The sequence below is a fragment of the Tenrec ecaudatus genome, chromosome 5 (assembly GCF_050624435.1).
Source record: "Tenrec ecaudatus isolate mTenEca1 chromosome 5, mTenEca1.hap1, whole genome shotgun sequence".
NCBI classification, from domain to species: domain Eukaryota; kingdom Metazoa; phylum Chordata; class Mammalia; order Afrosoricida; family Tenrecidae; genus Tenrec; species Tenrec ecaudatus.
In genome coordinates, this window is record NC_134534.1 from 148,477,971 (window position 1) to 148,496,595 (window position 18,625).

At 53.3% G+C, this 18,625-nt stretch overlaps 1 protein-coding gene across 1 annotated transcript in view; it reads left to right on the forward strand.

Moving 5' to 3' along the window:
* Positions 1–15,002, forward strand: part of SYN2 (synapsin II) — a 181,029-nt gene extending 166,027 nt beyond the window's left edge. The window contains exons 11-13 of the mRNA XM_075550038.1: positions 7,412–7,472; positions 11,790–12,057; positions 14,182–15,002. Of these exons, the coding sequence (XP_075406153.1) occupies positions 7,412–7,472; positions 11,790–12,057; positions 14,182–14,317 (465 nt within the window). The 3' untranslated portion in view covers positions 14,318–15,002. The remainder of the gene's footprint in view (positions 1–7,411; positions 7,473–11,789; positions 12,058–14,181) is intronic.
* The last annotated feature ends 3,623 nt before the right edge of the window (positions 15,003–18,625 follow it).

Below are 18,625 nucleotides of genomic sequence, written 5' to 3' on the forward strand. Positions count from 1 at the left end.
AAGCAATTTGTATAGGCCCCATACCTGCCTCTTTGTTCTTACCTCACTCGCTGTAGTTCTCGCCCACACAGCCCAGCCCCACTGGCCAAGGTGTTGGTGTTAGCTGCGGTCTCTCTCTGACACGCGTCTCCCTCTTATCCTGTGGGCCTGGTTCCTTCCCAACCGTGTGACAAGTATTTCCTCAACCATCCCGTTGTAAGTTGTCACTGCGAGTCACTGGCGACCATCTCTTTCTTCTTAATACTGTTGCCCGTGGATTTCCTTGAGTCCTTGAAGCTTGTTCACTGCTGAGTCTCCAGAGCCCGCAGAGTACCTGGAATGCATCCTGGCTGCACCATGGTGGGTACATGGGAGTGGTCTGCCTGGATGAAAATTCTGTCATCTGCAGAGAATGTTCTAACAACCATCATAAAGCTAACCAGAAGTCTCTGCACTTTTTCCATCGCTACCTAGTGCTACCAATTGTATATAAATGATGGTGATCAAAAGCCCTGCCCCCCCCCTGGTGGATCACTATCACCCCCATTGTCCCCTTGATGTGCCACTGAAATATAGACTTGCCACGCGGCTTTCCAATCTGAATGAACATCTTTAACTGAAAGCTCTACCAGCCTGTGGGAGTTGGTGTCAGGGATCCTATGAGTTAACTTCATGCCAACCCGTGGGTATGACCTGGGCCCCAGCCAGCGCTGTACACAGCAGTGCATGTCTTTGAGGTCATCACTCCGGAGTAGTCCTCACCCTCATCCCCTCATGTGGCCTCTTTCTTCTGTATCTCTGGTGACTCACGCAGAAGCAGCTCCTGGCTCGCGTCACAAACCCTAGGAGCTGCTGCTTGCCCAAGACCAGGGAAGACATGATTAGCCAATTGTCGACTTTCTCTATAGATGCGAGCTGACAACTGCACCATGAGAGCGTGTATCCTTTGGTTCTAGAAGAACCAAGAGACCAATCAAGTGGGGAGGGACGGGGGTGTGAAGCAGGGAAGTGGACACAACCATACTTTGCTATCACCAGCCCTGAGCTGGATGAATTCTCATTAGCAAACAAAGCACCGGTTTGGGAGTGGTTCCAAGGTGTCAGAAGCCTTGACAGAGGTGTAAGAGGTCCAAACCCAGAGGCAGGTGGCGAAGCCCAATTTGGCTGATTGCAGCTTAACCACTGCCTGGCTGGACTTCCAACTTTGTCATTCCCCCCCCCCCCCATTAGAGCTGGCCACTGATGCTGTGACCCTCTGCACCAGTGACTCTGAAGGCCTTTGGGGAGACTGTTCTCAAGGTGGCAGTGACACCTGGTGGCCACTGACAGCCAGAGCCTGCAGATTAAATACCCACAGAGCCTCTTCCCTGTACTCCCTGCTCTGCCATCCCACCACCCATGCTGCCCTGACCCTGTGTGCCTTCAGGGATCTGAGCTAGGCCTTTCATCCGGGAGCCCTAGAGAGGGATGTGCTGCTGCAGAGAGTCCCAGGAACCAGGGGGGAGGCAGGTGGACAAAGCTTCCAGGTCATGCTCTCCTTCTTATGGCTAATCGTGGTCCATTTCCTCCTGTTATTTTTTCCTGTGGAGTCTTCCAGAAGCAAAGACAGGATTAATTGCTACTGTAGAAATCCCATGCATGAGTGGGCTAGGCTGGGGGTTGAGGGGTGGCTCTAGGGCCCCCAGAGTGGGTAGCTGTTTGGCTTGTTTGTGGGTTCGACTCAGGTGGAGCCTTTGGGTATATTAGCACACATCCGGCGTCCAGGGGGAGCCGCGCTTCTTCCTCTCTCTGGACCACAGTTTCCAGGCTGAGGGGCAGAGGATGGCAGGCACAAGCTCTCACTGCAATGTGCTCAGAGGAGAAAAGCTAGTGCCATTCCTGGGAGCACAAGGCTTTTGGCAAATCTCTTCTTAAAAGTAACCAGGGGAAGGACTCACCTTTGATTCGTCATGGTCTCAAGGGACAGGTTGCTTACCTAGCTAGCTCTCTGATCCACTGGCATGGACCTTACCAACAGGCAAAGCTTCTGAATAACAGGCTTGGACTCAGCGTAAGGAACGCACTGTCAGACCAAAGATTGGGCAATGGTTGCTCTGGCCAGGAGTGGGCACCTCCCACTGTTCGGCTGCCATTCCAGCAGAGCGGGGAAGCACCCTGCCTAGTCCCCGGGAAGGTGGAACCGGGAGCGGGAGCCCGCATTTTAAAATCCCCTCCCAGCTCTGAGAAGTTCTGGGCAAGTATGCTCGCTAACCACAGAATCTGGAAAAGAAGGCTCATCACTGCCTAAGGAAGAGCTTAGGTGGCACCGTGGGTTAGGCATGGACCTGGTTAACTGCAAGGTTGGCAATTCAAACCTGCCAGATGATCCATGGGAGAAAGGTGAGGTTGTCTGCTCCCGAGATGATTTACCATCTCAGAAACCCTACGTAGGGTCACCCTGACTTGGAATCAACTTGGTAGCAGCGGACTTGAGTTGTTCGGTTTTGTTCTTGCTTTTTTATTTTTCCTGGCCCAAGGAAGTCCTGAAAGCCTTCCCAGCCAGGCCTTTCCGGCCACGGAGGCTCCTAAAAATGAGGTTTCCTTGGTGAGAGGGAGCAAGGGTTAAAAAGGAGTTTCAGTGGCGTCATGCCTGTAGACTGGGGAAGACAATGGTTCCTCAAATCCCAAACATGGGAATAAGAGGGCCTCACTAGAGCGGTGACGAGGTAAATTTAGGACAAATGAAAGGCCTTCCTGCTTCCCACAGTGGCTGACATTGGGGAATTTGTTCCCCAGTGATCACGGGCTGAGAATGGGTGGAGATGTGAGGCAGGTTCCGATGGAGTCACTGGTGACCAGATCCTTCGACAGACTATTAAGGGAAACTGACTATTTTGGGGCTGTCCTAACTTTTAAAGGACATCTTTAATCACTTGAAGCTGACACTCTGACCTTGGGTGACCTGGCCCTCTGTGCCCCCGTAGGACCCATGCACTGCCCCCATGGGACATGTCCTATGTCCTTAGGTTGTGCGAGGGCCCCAGGGCAGGAGATGAATGAGCTCTGTCCTTAGAGCAGAGCAAGGAGGAGCCGCTCCTCCTCAGGCACCTTTCAGGACCTCTCAGAGGAAGGAATTGGCCCTGGCTGACTACAGAGGTGAGCCCAGAAAGACCCCAAGGTGCCAGGAGGCATGCTGTCCCCTTTGCACTGACTGGCCCTACAGCCTGCAGAGCACATTCCTTCCTACTGCCTCATTCCCCCTGGGGTCCAGACCGGGGCCATGGGGCCTGGGGGAGCTGATCAGAATAGTTCCGTGGCATGGCCCGGCCCAGCAAGGAGCTTGCCCTGGCCTCTTTCCTGGGGCCAGACCCTGGGACCCTTTCCCAATTTCCTGTCTCAGAAATGCTGAGCAAGCAAGCACAGGCCCTTCCTCCTCAAGGGGAGTGGGGGCAGCTGGGCGCAGGCCAACAACCCTGAAGAACTGAGTCACTCACGGGCTTAACTTCCTCACTTTTCCACGCTGCTGGGCCCTCAGATGGGCACTCCCCTCTGCTCGCTTATCTGCTGAAAAAACGGCAGGATGGGAATTAGAGGTGCCTTTGACAAAAACCCACAAACCCACACCCCTGGGCTTGGTTTCTCTTCCAAGCCAGTGATTTCCTTTCCAATCACCTCCAAAGCTAATATTTACTGTTTCCGAATGGACTTTTCCGCATCTGCTGGGACCTTGGTTGGACCAAGACTGCGATATCTAGAGGTCATGGTACAACCCAGCTCTGAGCCATCTGAGTTGTCTGATTTTAGTTTAACCACCACCCCCCCACACGCTGAACTACAAATGCCAGGTCACAGGAAACCACGCAACAATCTCTTCTTTCCTGGTACATGAGATTTTGCCATTAGCGCTTCATTCCTCTGGCCTGGTAATATATTATTTAAATAATGGTGATGCTCACTTACATTTGCTTCATATTTTACAGTTTATAAAGCGTATCCATAATGTTGAGCCTCACAACCTTTAAGTGAGGTGGTTTGGCCTGGTGTTTCTATCTCTACTTTACGTATCAATGGAGAGAATGCCAGTAACTTCTCCAAGGCCACAAGGTTGCTAATCAGGAAATCTGGATTTTTGGGTCCCTAGTTTAGAGAGCAAGGAACCCTGATGGCATAGAGGGTTACTTATTGAACTGTGAACTTCGGGGGTAGTGGTTCAAACCCACCAGCTGTTCTGAAGGAAAAAATATGAGGCTGTAAAGAGTTACTGTCTCAGAAATCCACAAGGGGCAGTTCTACTCTCTGATAGGTCACCATGAGTCAGGATTGAGCCTGGGTCTGGGTTTAACTCAGGAAGCTGTCTGTGATACTGTGCACTGTGCCCTTCTGGACTCCCACCAGACCACAGGGAAGGGGAGGGTGGAGAGGGCTGGTGTCTTAGAAGCCCAGGATATTGTTTTTCCCCTCTGCAGCTATCATGCCACTTACACCCGTTCTTTTTGGGTGTGCAGCAGGACATCCACGTTGGATGTGGTAGAGTCACCTGTTTGTGTCAGTCTAGCATTCAGAGGGAAGCTCTGCGGTTGAGGCTGCCCATGAGCTCCTGCTGCAGGTTGGCCACAGGCCAGATTTTGATAGAGACGCCAGAGTGGCCAGACTTCTTTGGAATTCGCCATCCCAGGCGGCTCGTGGTGACTGGAGACAGATCTCATGGCAGTCAAGCCCCACAGGGACTCGGCCCTCGGCCCCCTAGCAGACGGAAGGCTGGTGGGTGGAGCCGGAGTGTCTCTGCCTGGCAAGGGAAAGTCCCTGGGGACTCTCCTCTGCTACTGCCACAGTTCCTGGGAAGTCCTCTGTGGAGCCGGGGACAAGAGAAGCTCCTTGAACACCAGACGAGTATGGTCCAGGCATGTAACCAGGCTCCAGTCAAGGCTGTCCCCTCGGGGAACCTTTCTCCTGATGCCTGTGGAAGGGAACCTTGGACCCAGGTCATCTTTGGGGGTCTGGCTTTTATATGATTTGGGTGGCCAAAGAGAGCCGTCGCCAGTCTTCTTGGTGGCAGTCTTACCAGCACTCCAGTGAGATCATCCCACTGCCAGGGTCTTAAAGTTAGAGCTGAACTCGGAATTTTCCTGGAATCATAGATGCTTAGGGTCAAAGGAACCACAGACAAACAAATTCACTGCCATCGAGTCAGTACTGATTTGTAGTGACTCTATAGGACAGGACAGAGCTTCCCCCTGTGAGTTTCCGAGACTGTAACTGTTTACGGTAGTAGAAAGCCCCACCTTCCTCCCATGGAGTGGCCAGTGGTTACGAACTACTAACCTTATAGACTGCAGTCCAACTCATAACCACTTCACCCCCAAGGGTTGAACTTTGAAAACCTCAGTGTTTATCCAGTCCGTTTCCCATTTCATGGACTTATTCATAAATTTTATCTTTTAAATAAATCATTTCCTGTATCAGTATCCCAGTTTTTCTTGGCAGGAGGGAGTGGGGGAAAAGCAAGGAGTGTGCGTTGTTGGCCATCTGTGAGAAGATGAGATATATTCTTTGCCTTCAAGGGTCTACAAGTCTTCAGGTGCCCCTTCGGTGGCCCAAGTTTGTGTGATACCTTTATGGGAATTCAGAGGGAGGGGCAGGCATAGTCAAGGGGGTGATCGGAGGGAAGATTTCCCAAGGCAGGTGGAGCTTGACTTTGGCCTCTGGCATGTATTGGGTTGGATGGACCGCGAAAGGAGGAAAGACCTTCCAGAGGGCACCCAGCCTAAACAATGGTGTGGCCTAGACAGGAGAATAAACAATGCAGGCTCCTGCCTGAAAGATAAGGCTGGCAGGGTGATTAGGACCATGCTGAAGATGTTTTCCATTGCCAGCCTGAGGAGCGTGGATGCTGTTCGACAGCCTGGCTCCAGCTCAGCTGCTTTAGCTCCGCTGGAGGACCTTGGACGTTCCTCGACTTACTCAATTCCCTTATCTAAATATGAGGGGTGTGGATCATAATAATACCTACATCATAGAGTTAGTGTGGGGTGAAGGAGATGCCGTGTGTAAGCCCGCCACACCTGGGAAGCACACAGCGAATGCCAGCTATCAATGATCGAGAGCAGCGGAGTGACCGTTAGCAGAGGCGCTTAGGAGAAGACAGATCAGAGAGAGAAGAAACTAGAGTCTAGAGCCTGTTTTATAGTCTAAGGAAGAAGTGATTCAGGTACTGACATTAGTCAAGAGAAGGTGGTGTCTCTTACTTGCCAGGAAAAGGGTGAAATGGGTTTGGTTATGTCAGAGGGTGCTTGGAGGGAGGAGGGAAGCAGCGCTGGAGTTATAGATAGCAAAGGCAGGCTGTGATTTGGTGGCTCCAAGGACATTTCAAAGGGCCCCTGGTCCTTACCAATAATAGCGTGGCTGAGGCCATGCTCTGACTGTATTCAAAGGCCCAGGAAAGACTGACACTTCCACATCTCTGGAGCGAAGCTGAAAACAGGTCTAGACAGACTTGAAGGTCGGGGAACAGCAGCAGAAGGAGCAGGAAAGGGGAGCAGGATGAGGGGGGAAGGATGCTGGGGCATGTCGCAAGGGGCAAGTAGCACGGAAGAGGAAGTGGGAGGATGCCACTTGGTCACCCTCCTCGGAAGCCCCCCTTCCCTCCACCCCCAGCCTCACCCCCCTGCCCGTGACATCACTGTTGGCATACTTGGCAGCTTGTACAAGAGCATTTCCTTTGGCTGAATGCAAGCTCAGCTCAAGTCTCCTTGCCTCGAATATGTTGGACACACCAATGATGTTGTTGCCAGAGCCTTTGATGCTATCAGAGCATAATCAGTCAGCACTGGGAGGAGAGAGGGAGGAGATGGGGGAGTGGGCTCAAGCTGGGTAAAGTCATGTACGGGCCCTTTGAAGAGCAGCCTGGCCTTGAGTGCTTTCACAAACATTGGCATCTTTTACCTGCCCTTTGGCTAAGGAGGGTTCTGGGAAACACACTACTGGTCCCTCCCTCCAGGTCTTCCCTGTGGGAACCCCAGCGGTACAACCCATCGAGTGGCTGGGACCCCCGAGTCAGCCCCAGGACTGACCCAATCCCAGTGAACTCCAGCCCCACTGCCTTGCCTCCCCCTGGAGCATTGATGCCCCCAACTCAGCCTGGGAGCTCGTGTAGCTCTTCCTTCCCCTCGGGAAACCTGCGCGGTCTGTGCAGGGCCACCTCCAGGCTGGGCCAGTGCCAAAGGAGAAGACTCCAGCTGAAAGAAAACTGAAGCCCCTACGGTGGCAGACGCTGCCAGCAGGGTGGTCCCAAGCCCCAAACTCCTTTCCCCTGCAGAGGCCTTTCTGGTGGGAGGGAGGCAGGAGGGCCCACCCTGGCTGAGTCCCTGAGCTGAGGCTGGACCACAGAGTCGCTGGGTTTCTCCTGGGACTTCACCTGCCGGACTTGTGATCATCTTGCCTTTTTGTCTTCCAGAGCGGAGCGCTTAAGGACCCGGACTCCAGCAAGACCCCGCCTCAGCGGCCACCCCCCCAAGGTTGTTTACAGTATATTCTCGACTGTAATGGCATGGCCGTAGGGCCAAAACAAGTCCAAGCTTCGTAAAAGCGATAGGTGTTTAATTTTTCAAAGCAGAAAATTTAAGCCAAAAACAAACAAAGAAAGAAAAGACGAAAAGCAAGGCGGGGCGGGGAGGGGAGCCTCCTGCCGGTCCTGCCTCTGCACCCCTTCGATGCTGATGGACTGTGTTTCCCTGACGCGGTATCAGCTCCTCTGTCTGGTCGTTTACCTGTTCCTGTCCGTGCTTGTAACGCTCACTGACGTTTCTCTGTGTAACTTGTGATTTCCAGGGCTGTGTGTCAATCGTGTACAAAAGAACTGGGCCTCTCCCGAGGACAGAGTGAATCCCTGCTCGGGCGGGGTGCCTTGACCGTCTCTTTGGAAGTCTGACATAACGTGGGGTGAAAGAGGAGTCAGGGGGCTGTGGGGAGGGGAGAAGTGGGACCACCATGAGAAAACCAGACTCCCCTCGGGGTCTCTCTCCCCAGGTTCAGATCAACACCCTCGCCCCCAGCCCCCTGGCCCTGTATACCTCCACGTGTGTGCTTGGGGTCGCCCACAAGCTGTGCTTTCTGCGTCCTTCTGCATGCCTAGGGTAAATAGATAGACGTCTAAGACACCCGTGAGGTCTTGCTTCCATCGCTCCATCTGTTGAATTTGAAGGCCTGCGTCCGTCCGCCTGTGCCTCCTCCTGCTACGCAGTGGTGCCGTGTGAGTTCACGTGATGAGGCTGCTGTGTCCGTGGAGCGCTTGTGTGTGTTGTGATGACTTGAAACGTAACGAGCAAAGCCGTTTCCAGGAACATGTTCCGAACGCTACCTTCTGGTGTACCCCTTTGTTCTTATTACTGACTCTTTAGCTACGATATTTATATATATATATATAAAAGTGGGGCCGCTGATGTGCAATATCAAGTAAAGATGTGAGTATTTTTTGTGTTCTGACCTCTGTCCCCCGCAAGGTGTTTTTCCTCCGTTGCTGTTTCTGACTTGGCCACCCGTGTGCTTCTGTGGGACCGAGACTGCTTTGTATTCACCCCAAAGCCTCACCAGTGTGGAAGTCACTCCTTAGCCACGCCGGGCCTAGAAGGCAGGGAGCCACTCAGAGTCCGGGAAGGGCCTGATCTTCTGCTCTGGGCCTCTCCCAAGGCATCCTGACTCCAGACCAAATCTAGAATGCCCATTTTGCCCCAGTGGGTCCACTGCTGACCAAACCTGGGGGTGGACTCCGTGGGGCTTCTACTCTCAGCCATTCCTAAAGCTCTCTGGAGTCCGGAGGAGGAATAGCGGGGCCCTTCCTGGGGAGCATTTCCTCAGACCTTCACTTGTGTGGGGTCTTGTTTGGGGGCTGAGGCCTTGGCCATGGCCCGCGAGCGCCCTCCCCGCTAAGCCCTCCTCACTCCAGCAAGCGGGGGGCGGGGGGCGCTCATTCAGGGCCTCCTCTCGCCATCTCCTGGCACCAGCTGCCCTCCGGGAGTTCATGCCAGCAGTTTGCCTTTTAGAAGAAATGCTTCCGGTTCTACTTCTACATTCCCTCTCACCTCTGTCTTGGCATGTCACTTGGTCTGGGGGTCAGGTCTGAACAGTAATGAGTGTCAGCAGGAGGTCACAGGGATGACAGTTCCAGGGACATGTGCCCTGGTCTCTCTGGTGACTGTTGGAAAATTTGCAGGCAGGGGATGCACAGGGTGTGAATGCTCTCACCTGTGGTCCCTCCCATAGAGGATAACGGTAGTTAAGCTGTTGTAAATATATACATAGATGCATATATGCACTTCCAAAAGAATCAGGGTCTTAATGGTCTCCCAGTCTGACGCAGTGATAGAGAGGATTAGAGAAACAGGTCTTAAATTGGAGGAAGACTTCTGTTCTGTTTACTTTATTTTCGTCCAAGTGACAGTGGCGAGCTGATGGTGGTGTTGCTTCTCTGCATGTGATCAGTGTGAACATCAGGTGCTTTTCATGTGACCTCTGTGAGCCACAAATAAGAAGTCGCCATTTGAGTTCAGTTAGGCTGCTGTGTGGCACCCGCCAGGGCCTCTCAGGCGGGGGTGGGGGGAGGCACTAGCCATAGCTCCCAGGGCCACACATAAGCAGACAGCAGGTCCTGACTGTCCCATGCCCCCAGGCAGCATGCCAAGGGACAACTCTGTGGCCTGGAGCACTCCCGTGTCACAGTCTGGGGCTGCTGTTCAGGTGTTTTGTATCCATTTCTTTTCTGATGTCGTCCCCTTTTTTTGTACCTTATCCAGCTGGGAGAACCCCAGCCGATGCTGGAAGTGTGATTGGAGTTCCTCTTTTGTGACTCTCTTGTACAGCTTCATGTGCAATAAAGGAAAAGTTATATCTGTCTTCAGTGTTAAGTTGTAAAGTTTCTGGTCACTCAAGTATCTCTGTTCAAGTGGGAAGGCAATCAGGATTTCGGTACAAGAGACTGTGCTCTCAAGCTGCGTGCTTGACAAGAAACACTGCCCTCATATGACGGAGGCAAACTTCGGGAGGACGTGGGGGTGCGGGGAGGGAGATGAGTAGATGTGAAATAATCTGTTCATCTACCAAGAGCCCTCTTCACTAAGCATTTGAACCTTAACCTCTTCACCATGAAAATGCCATGTATTTGTGTACTCGCTCATTTGTTTACGTGTCCCTAACTTTGGTATGATTTAGTCACAGATCTGGAAGGGAGCTTGACAATCAGGGACAGCGCAGGAGGTACAGGTGTACAATTCTCTGTCACCGAGGGTCCACGTGCCCTGGTGTTCCCAGAAAACTGTGCTGGACACACTTCTAGCTGCTGCTGAGCTTCCAGAAGCCCACTCCTTCCCCGAGAAGGCAGGTCTCCCTGGCCAGTGGCACACCGGGCCCACTAGCCAGAGCGTGCTAATAGAGGTGGCTTTGGACTCCCGTGAAATCTAAGCCACCTGCTGCCACACTCAACTGCTGCCAACCCCCGGAGGGCAGGTGGCCTCCAGATGGTGTCGTGCCTCCTGCTGGGGGAAGGTGGGCTGGGTCTTTCTGGAGCTCTGCCTTTCCACAGGGTGCCCACTGAGTCCCCAGGGGCCAATGGGGTTAGGCTTTCTGGGGACTGTCACCACACACACCTGAAAGGTGCTCCCTGCTGAACCACCTGAGGATGTTACCCAGCGGCACAAGGGTTCCTGGGAAAGAGGCTTGGTCGTGGTGTGGTGTGGTGTGGTGTGGTGTGTGGCAGGGAAGCTCGTGCGGATGGGTAGCTTAGGATGGTAACGCACGGGATGCTTTGGAAGCACGTTCTCATCCATGATTGTCCTAGAAACCTAGCGCCCGTCTTGAACAATATCGAAGCGGAGGACTTACTTTTTAACAAGGTCACCGTTGGGAAAACCAAATCCCAGAAGCGTTTTGTGACTTTCTCTTTAAGCCCCTTGAGGGACCCCTTCTCGGGTCTTCTAAGTACCAACCCCATGCTCCTCCCACCACCCTCGTCTTGGGTTCAAAACCCACCAGCACTTGGTTCCGGGGGAGGAGGACCAGGCAGATTGCATCTGTAACACTGTGGGGCAGTTCTACCCTGTCCCATAGCATCCCTTTGAGTCTGCACCCACCGACTTCACAACGCTGCGGTTTTTGGTACTGAATCTTAGGAGCACTGGCAGATCAGTGGTAGAGATCCTGCCTCCCAGGTGAGAAATCCAGCTTGGTTCCCAGCCAGTGCACCTCGGCGGCTGCCACTGCCACCCGTCTGTCTGTCAGTGGAGGCTTGCGTGGTGCTATGATGTTAAATAGGTTCCGGTGAAGCTTCCGGATTAAGGCAGACAAAAGAGAGAGACCTGGGAATCTATCTCCTGAAAAGCAGCCAGTGAGAAACTCTCTTGATCACAATGGTCTGATCCCAGCGTACAGAGGGTAGCCGTGAGTCGGGGCAGTTTGACGGCAGCTTACATCTTCTTTGCGGGCTCAGGGCTTCTTAGTGGGCCCTGGAACAGGGTGTCCGGAACCTCTGGGGAAGAAGGACTCCCTCTAGGCTGAGGGGCCTCTGACGGAGGGAGGCCTGTTCACCCTGGGGTGTCTTCTCGGCCCTCTGACTGCGGCTGGGACTGGGGTGGTGCGTGTCTGCGGGGCATGCGGCAGAGGAGTCTGAGTGGGTGAACACACCTGGATGCCCACAGAGCCCGTCCGAGCCCCTGTGGCTTGCTTCCTGTAACAGAGCTTATCCTGCGGATAATTAACTAACCACACCCTTTGAAACATAGGTTTTAATAAGGAAACCTTTTGATAATGGTTAAATTATGAAGTTTTTCTTGTACTGAACCTAGGGGGCCCTGGGCAACCCCAAGGAATGCATCCCCCAGGCAAGGTGCTGCCTCCACGCCGGCTCCCCCGGGGACCATCACTGCCATCTTCTTCCTCTTCCTCCTCCTCCTCATCATCCTCCTCCTCTTCCTCCTCCTCCTTCTCGGCTCCACCTCGGCCGGGCGGCCCCACCACCCACGGAGATGCACCCTCCAGCAGCCACTCCCTGGCAGAGGCGCAGCCAGCCCCGGCCGCTCCAGCACAGAAGCCCCAGCCTCACCCACAGCTCAAGTAAGAGATGACCACGACACAGCCCCTTCCCGCTCCTCGCTCAGGCCTGGGCTCAGCTGCTAGCAAGCACCTTCCGCTGGCACCCTACAGATGCCAGAGTGGGGCTTTTGAAATGGGCATGGTGGGGGTGGCTGGGGCGTCGGAAGGAGGGAAGTGAAAGATGGAAGGTCTTGCCGGAAGCTCAGACCCTGCCCCCTTCTTCCCAGAGAGAGGCATCAGGCCGACTAGTTCCTGCACCAGCTTCCCTAAGGACAGCACTTCGCTCGGCCTGCCTCTCCTCTGCCTCCCACGACTCTTCCCAGCCTTCCTCTGCTCTCTCCCTCCCGCTCCCCCTCTTTCCTGCCAGTGACTCACAGTGGAGGGGGTGCCATCAGCAAGACTGCCCAGAAGGAAAAGGGAGAAGTAGTTAAATCCATTTCAACTTTTCTGTCCAAAGGAGGCCAGCTTCCCATGGGGGCCTCCGAAGAGTCCCGGACTCAGAGCAGCCCTGTCCCCTGGGCCCCTCATCTCAGCTGTGCTCTTGAAGCCCCTCCTTCCCATCCACCCATTCCCTGCTTCAGAGGACCTGGGAGACAGCACCTGGCTGTGGGTGGTGGTCCATCCCACGTGCTCTCCTCCTGAACCAGAGTGGCCACCCTCTGGTTCCCCAGTCAGCCGAGGCAGCCTCTGAGGTGGAGAGACCCCCTCACGCCCTTCCTGCCCAGTCCTGTGTCAGGCATGGGCGATGATTGAGTCTTCAAGGAGGGAGAAGCTCAAACAGCCACTTGGCACTCTAGTCATGGCACGAATGGGACACGCAGCTCAGAGAGACTGTGACTAATGTTTTCTCTCAAAGCTACCCTGCCAGTTAGGCCTATCCAGGGTGAGGGCTCAGGGCTCCTAGTGACTGCTGTCTCTGGGTTGTCCCTCCTGTGGGAAGGGAGGTCACCACCCTGCCTGCCCCTGTCAGAGGGCAGGTCTTTGACTGGTCACAGCCTCTGAGCTGAAGAATTAAACTCAGCCAGCTTGGACCAGCAAGCTGGAAACATGCACCCAGTGCCCTCTCTCTGCGCGCGTTGAGGCCCTCATCCGAGGCCAGCATGTGCAGGCCCGTCCCCAGCCCTTAGGAAAGGCGGGGCATCTGTTCACAAGCCCATGAGGCGGGAGGGACACGGTCCAGGGTCCTGGAAGAGGGAGTTTCCTGGGTTGCAGCCAGCATTGAAGAAAGGATCAGGAGTTCCAGGACAGCCGAAGACACGTTCTGGAGCCAGAAACCAACAAGAGAAGCCGAGCAGCAGCTGAGGGAAAAACAAGACGGGTGACCTGAGCGACCCAGAGAGCCGGTCCTCTTGTGGCTTGCTGGGCTCTGCCTCCCAGCACCTCCCCGGGGTTCTCTTGCCTTCCCAGTGGCTCTCCACCTAGCCCTAGACTCCAAAGGGAAAATCAGCCCCCACAATGCGTACGGTTTGGGTCCCACAGGGGCCCGGTAGGCATTTCTTTGGCCCCTGGACTCCCTGGAACTGGCAGACTCTATATTGGAGCACCTCTAAGGACAGCTCCTGGGGTGATTCTTCTCATCTCACACACAGGCAGGCCGGGGCATTGGTTTGAGCCAAGGCAAAGGGTTCTCCTGGAATCTGAGAGAAGAGCAAGCCAACGGAGCCGAGAGGGCCTAGCTGCCCTCTCACCAAACGTGTGCATTCCATAGATGGGAGGTTGAGTCCCAACAAGAGCAAGGGGCAGAGCGCAGACCCAGCGGGGACTTGTGAGCACCGCGTGATTGCGGATGGCAAGAGTCAAGAGCTCATCTGAGGTTCCCAGATGAGCGCTTTCCCCTTGGGAGTCGCTACACTTCAGCCCTCGGGCCCTTGGCATGAGCTATGGCAGAGCCCCTGAGCAAGCCCTCCTTCTTTTTACCCCATCCTCTTCTCCCTTTCTTTCCCTGTCTCCCTTGTCTGTCCGTGGTGAGGACAGGACCTTCCCAGAGTCTGGGGAGCACTGTTCTCTCCAGTGGTGGGCTCTCTCCTGGCCTCCTTGGGGTAGGCGTGGGGGGCTGCAGTCCTGGTCCTCCTGCCACCATCCCTCCCTGCCGGGCTGCGAGCAGAGCACCAGCCTCTCACGTTCTCTCTGGTTTTTATCTTCAAGCAAGTCGCAGTCCCTGACAAATGCCTTCAGCTTCTCCGAGTCCTCCTTCTTCCGGTCTTCAACCAACGAGGATGAAGCCAAAGCGGAGACCATCCGGAGCTTGAGGAAGTCCTTCGCCAGCCTCTTCTCGGATTAGCCCCAGACGCACGGGGCCCCCCGTTCAACACAGAGGCATGGGGGCCTTCGCCAGCAGCCAGCCCTCGATTGATGTCCCTTGACCCTGTGTGGCCCCTGCTCCGCTCCGTCGTGCTCAGTGATGTCCTGCAGCTCAGAATGGGCGCGTGACTGTGGCTGGCTCAGGGCCGGGGCCTGGTAGCCAAGCAGCACCTGCATCAGAGGAGAGAGCTGCTTTCCCTAGTTCTGGAAGCTTCCTTCTGAGCTCCTCGTTAGCTGTGAGTTGATTTAGTGGCCTTATTGTGACGGCGCCATCATGTCTTACTCTTCCTTGTGACACCAGGAGCCCCATCGTGAGGACACCTGGTCACTTAGCCTAGCTTCAAAGCAGTGCCCTCATGCCCATGGTCCCCCACCCCAATCGTCTGCGCCACCCACAGTGCCCTCATCACACCTGTGCAACTGCGAAAGCACACCCGCCTGACACGCAGGCTTCCCACCGAGACAGCAGCCCTAGCAAGCAACTCGAGTCTGCAGATGGTCAAGAGGGCACGATGCACCAGATGCACCGTCTGGAGGCATTTCCCAGCAAGCTGTCCCTCCCCCACTCCCGGGGGCTGGGGGGTGCGTGGGGCTGCCTGTCCAGGAGTATGCATGACGCTGTGAGCTCAGGCGGCCGGGTTCTGTGTGCAACTCCAAATAAATGATACATGTGCAGACCGTTGGTGTCATAAAAGCAGCAGCATCGACTGGCTCTGCATTTCCACGACGAGTGCTCCCTCAGGCCACTCTGGAGACAGGCTGTGTCAGTGACCTGGGCGTGTGTTTGCCACGTGGCACGTTTCCACGAGAGAAGCTGTATGTGTCAGGGGTGCGTGGAGGTGTCAGTACGTGTCAGTATGTTGGCATTAAGACCGCGGGTGAATGGCTGGCTGGGCGAGTGGTTGAAGGATCTCGGCGATTGGTCCTTGGAAGCTGTTGGCATGCAGGGCCTCCAGATGCCCCCCTGTGACTGTTTCCACAGTGGGACATCCTTCAGCACCGCAGCATGGCTACTGACTTGATGCCATCTGTAGCCTTTCGAATCAGCGTGGCGCCCGTGCTCCATGAGCACCCAAGCTGGACCTACTTGTCTGGTCCTCCAAGCTCGCTCTTCAGTTGAAGCTCAGCTGTGGTGTCAGAGAGGCTGAATGGGGTCCCCAGCACACCTGTCCCCAAGCATTGCAATTGAGGGTGGGCCCCAGGGGCTTTACCCGGGCTTCTGTGGGACTCTGGAGCATTCAAGAGTTATCTAATCAAAGACGACAAATGATGTGCTCACAGAAAACACATCTGTACATATCTGACGCTGATAAAAAGCAGTCAGTACACCAACACTTCATCTCCTGCTTTCTCATGAATTCAATAAAATAAGACTGGTCCAAATATCACTGACTTGCCAACTCCCCACAATGCTGAGAGGTCAGAGAATGAATTGGGCATCAGGGTCTCCTTCTTAAGGAACTCAGCCATGTTTTCAGGGTTCAAGGGTCAATTGAAAAGCAGGAAGTAGACTCCCTTGGAGAAACACGTGGGCATTGCAGTCTCCTCGTGCTGCAGCCCACACGACCTAGGAACAAATGAACTAAACAAAAGAGAGTGACACCCAGACTCAAAGTACTTGATCTTAAGGCTCCTTCTACTGCCAACCGCTTGGACTCTTAGTCTACACTCATTTAGTCTGAACGCATTTATTCCCCCTTTCCTATGACCCTGAGCATGGTGTCGGAGTCAGAGGAATAGCTACCAACACCTACATTGTGCCTACGTGTTCCAGACACTGTCTGAAGCATGTGACCTACATCAACGCGTGGATTCTCCCCAACCACCACGGTATGTGACAGGCACTGGTACCGTCTTGTCAATGAGGAGCCAGGCACACCAAGGTAGAATGACTTACTCAGGGTCACCCAGCTAGTAAGTGGCTGCGCCAAAATTTGAATCCAAACGGGGCAACAGCAGAGCTCATCACCTTAGCGACTTTGCTGTATTCCTTTAGCAGAAGCAACACAATGCAATTGTGTTGACTCTTATGTGAGAGGTGATAACGCAGGAGATGGACACAAGCATTCACGCCCAAGTCTACCCCCTTCCCTCACGTTCTCTCTATCTGTTGGCCCCAAGGAAAGAGAGTGGTACAAAGTTAGGGGACTTGCCCCCTGATTGATCCCAGAGTCATGAGTAACATCCACATGTATCTTCTTCTGATCAAATATAATTCAGGTTCTTGAAAAATTACTCATTCTTCCACATGTGATGTCAGACCAGAAACCACAAATGGCTTATTTAGAAAATGAGTCAGCGTGGAACTTCGGGACAGCAAAAACGGGGAGGCACTTACCATAGGTCATGCAGCACCTAGTCCAAAGGACACATGGCTCCCAGCCAACCCTTAGTAATGGGGTGGGGCTGGGTCTGGGAGTTCCATTCACAAACAGCTTTCATGCTACTTAGTAAACATGGCCTCAGAGACTGGGAAATCAGCCACTCACAACAATCGATCAATATTTAGTGAATACTGCGATAAGATAATCTACAGTCAGAGTCTCCACGAGGTCGGTCACAGTCCACTGTAGATCTCGAAGCCTTTGGTCCGCAGTCCAGTTGTGACCACAGTGCTGCCATCTTTGCGTCTCCAGGGGATTCCCCACCCACATCCTCACCCCAAATTAAGAGAGAGAGAACTTCAGTCTTGCCCTCCTGGAACTCACCAGCTTGGGGGAAGGTGTTAGGAACAAATTAATTCTGTGTATCTACTCATTTGGTCACAGATTTTTAAAAATTCCACTCTATGAGAAAATTTTTTAAAATCTTTTTTATTGTGAATTAGGTAGGGGGTTACATTTCAGGAGCCCCTGGTGATGTAGAGATTGCATATTGGGCTGCTAACCTCAAGGTCAGCAGTTGGAAACTATCAGGCACTCTATTGGAGAAAACAGAAGCTTTCTACTTGTACAAAGAGTTATACAGTCTTGGAAACCCAAAGGGGCAGCTCTACCCTGTCCTACAGGCTCGCTAGGAGTCACAATCAACTCGATGGCAGTGAGTTTGAGGGACACAAACATTCTTTTGAGTTTACATTTCAGATAATCAATTTTGTATTCAAGAACTAAAGCTATTTATCACACCTCCCTCCCCCAATAGCTTCCCCTATCCCTACCTTAGATTTCTCCCTCTGTGGAATACGATCGTCCCCTTCCCATACATTAACACCTGTCTCCTCTCTAGCTACTGCTTCATCTTCCATCCCTCCCCTCACTTCCACCCCCACCCCACCAGTTTCCTTTGCTATGAAAAAAACCTTAAGTCTTGATTAAGTGATCTCAAACGACATTTGGCCTTTTCTGATTCACTCATCTCACACAGCATCGTGGTCTCCAGGTCCCTCCATGCCACGAAATACCTCGTGGTCTCACCATTATTTTTTAGCGATGCATAGTGTGTTCCATTGTGTGTTCACAGCTCTTTAGCAAGCACTTCCCGAGCACAATACATTTTGTGGGAGGAATGTAAAAATGAATTACACAAAGATTCTGACCTTACAGAAGAGTCCTTGGATGGTTTTAACACTTAACTCGCTCGACGACTAATCAAATGGTTGATGACTCGGATCCACCCAGAGGCACAACGGAAGAAAGGTCTGGTGATCAGCTTCCAAAAAATCAGGCATTCGAAAACCCTACAGAGCACAGGGCTCCTCTAGCCCACATGGGGTCACTTTGAGTTGGGGTTGACTCATTGACAATGGAGTCGGCAAGGACTGCCCTTACAAAGCTTACAGGCCAGTAGGGGAGGTAGCAGATATGCAAATATAAATACGCAGGTATAAAGAAGAAAATGATTAGTGCCATAAGACTAAGGCAGTTAAAATACCCACTTGGGGGGGTCAAGGGAGGAGAGGTGGGGGTGACTAAGTTTGATAGTTTGGGCTGAGGGTGTGGGAGCTAGGACTCCCACGCATAGAGCATATATTGGTACAACCACTTGTGAGATCATCTTGCAATACCTGACACCCTATCCGTAGGACTCAGCAATTCCACTTCTGGAGTCCACTCTGGACACCCCTCTGCTCATGTACACAGGCATCCAAGGAGAAGAATACTGGTTGTGACACTGTTATGAAAATGGAAATACATAATTGTCTTTCATGGCATTTAACACATGAACTGTGCACTATTCATAAACTGGGATACTTGGTAAGAGCTAAGTGCACTTAATAAAATACTTGAGGCTTCAGAACAGTTCATAATACTCAATGAAATGAAAAATAAATATCAGGAGCCAATCAGCC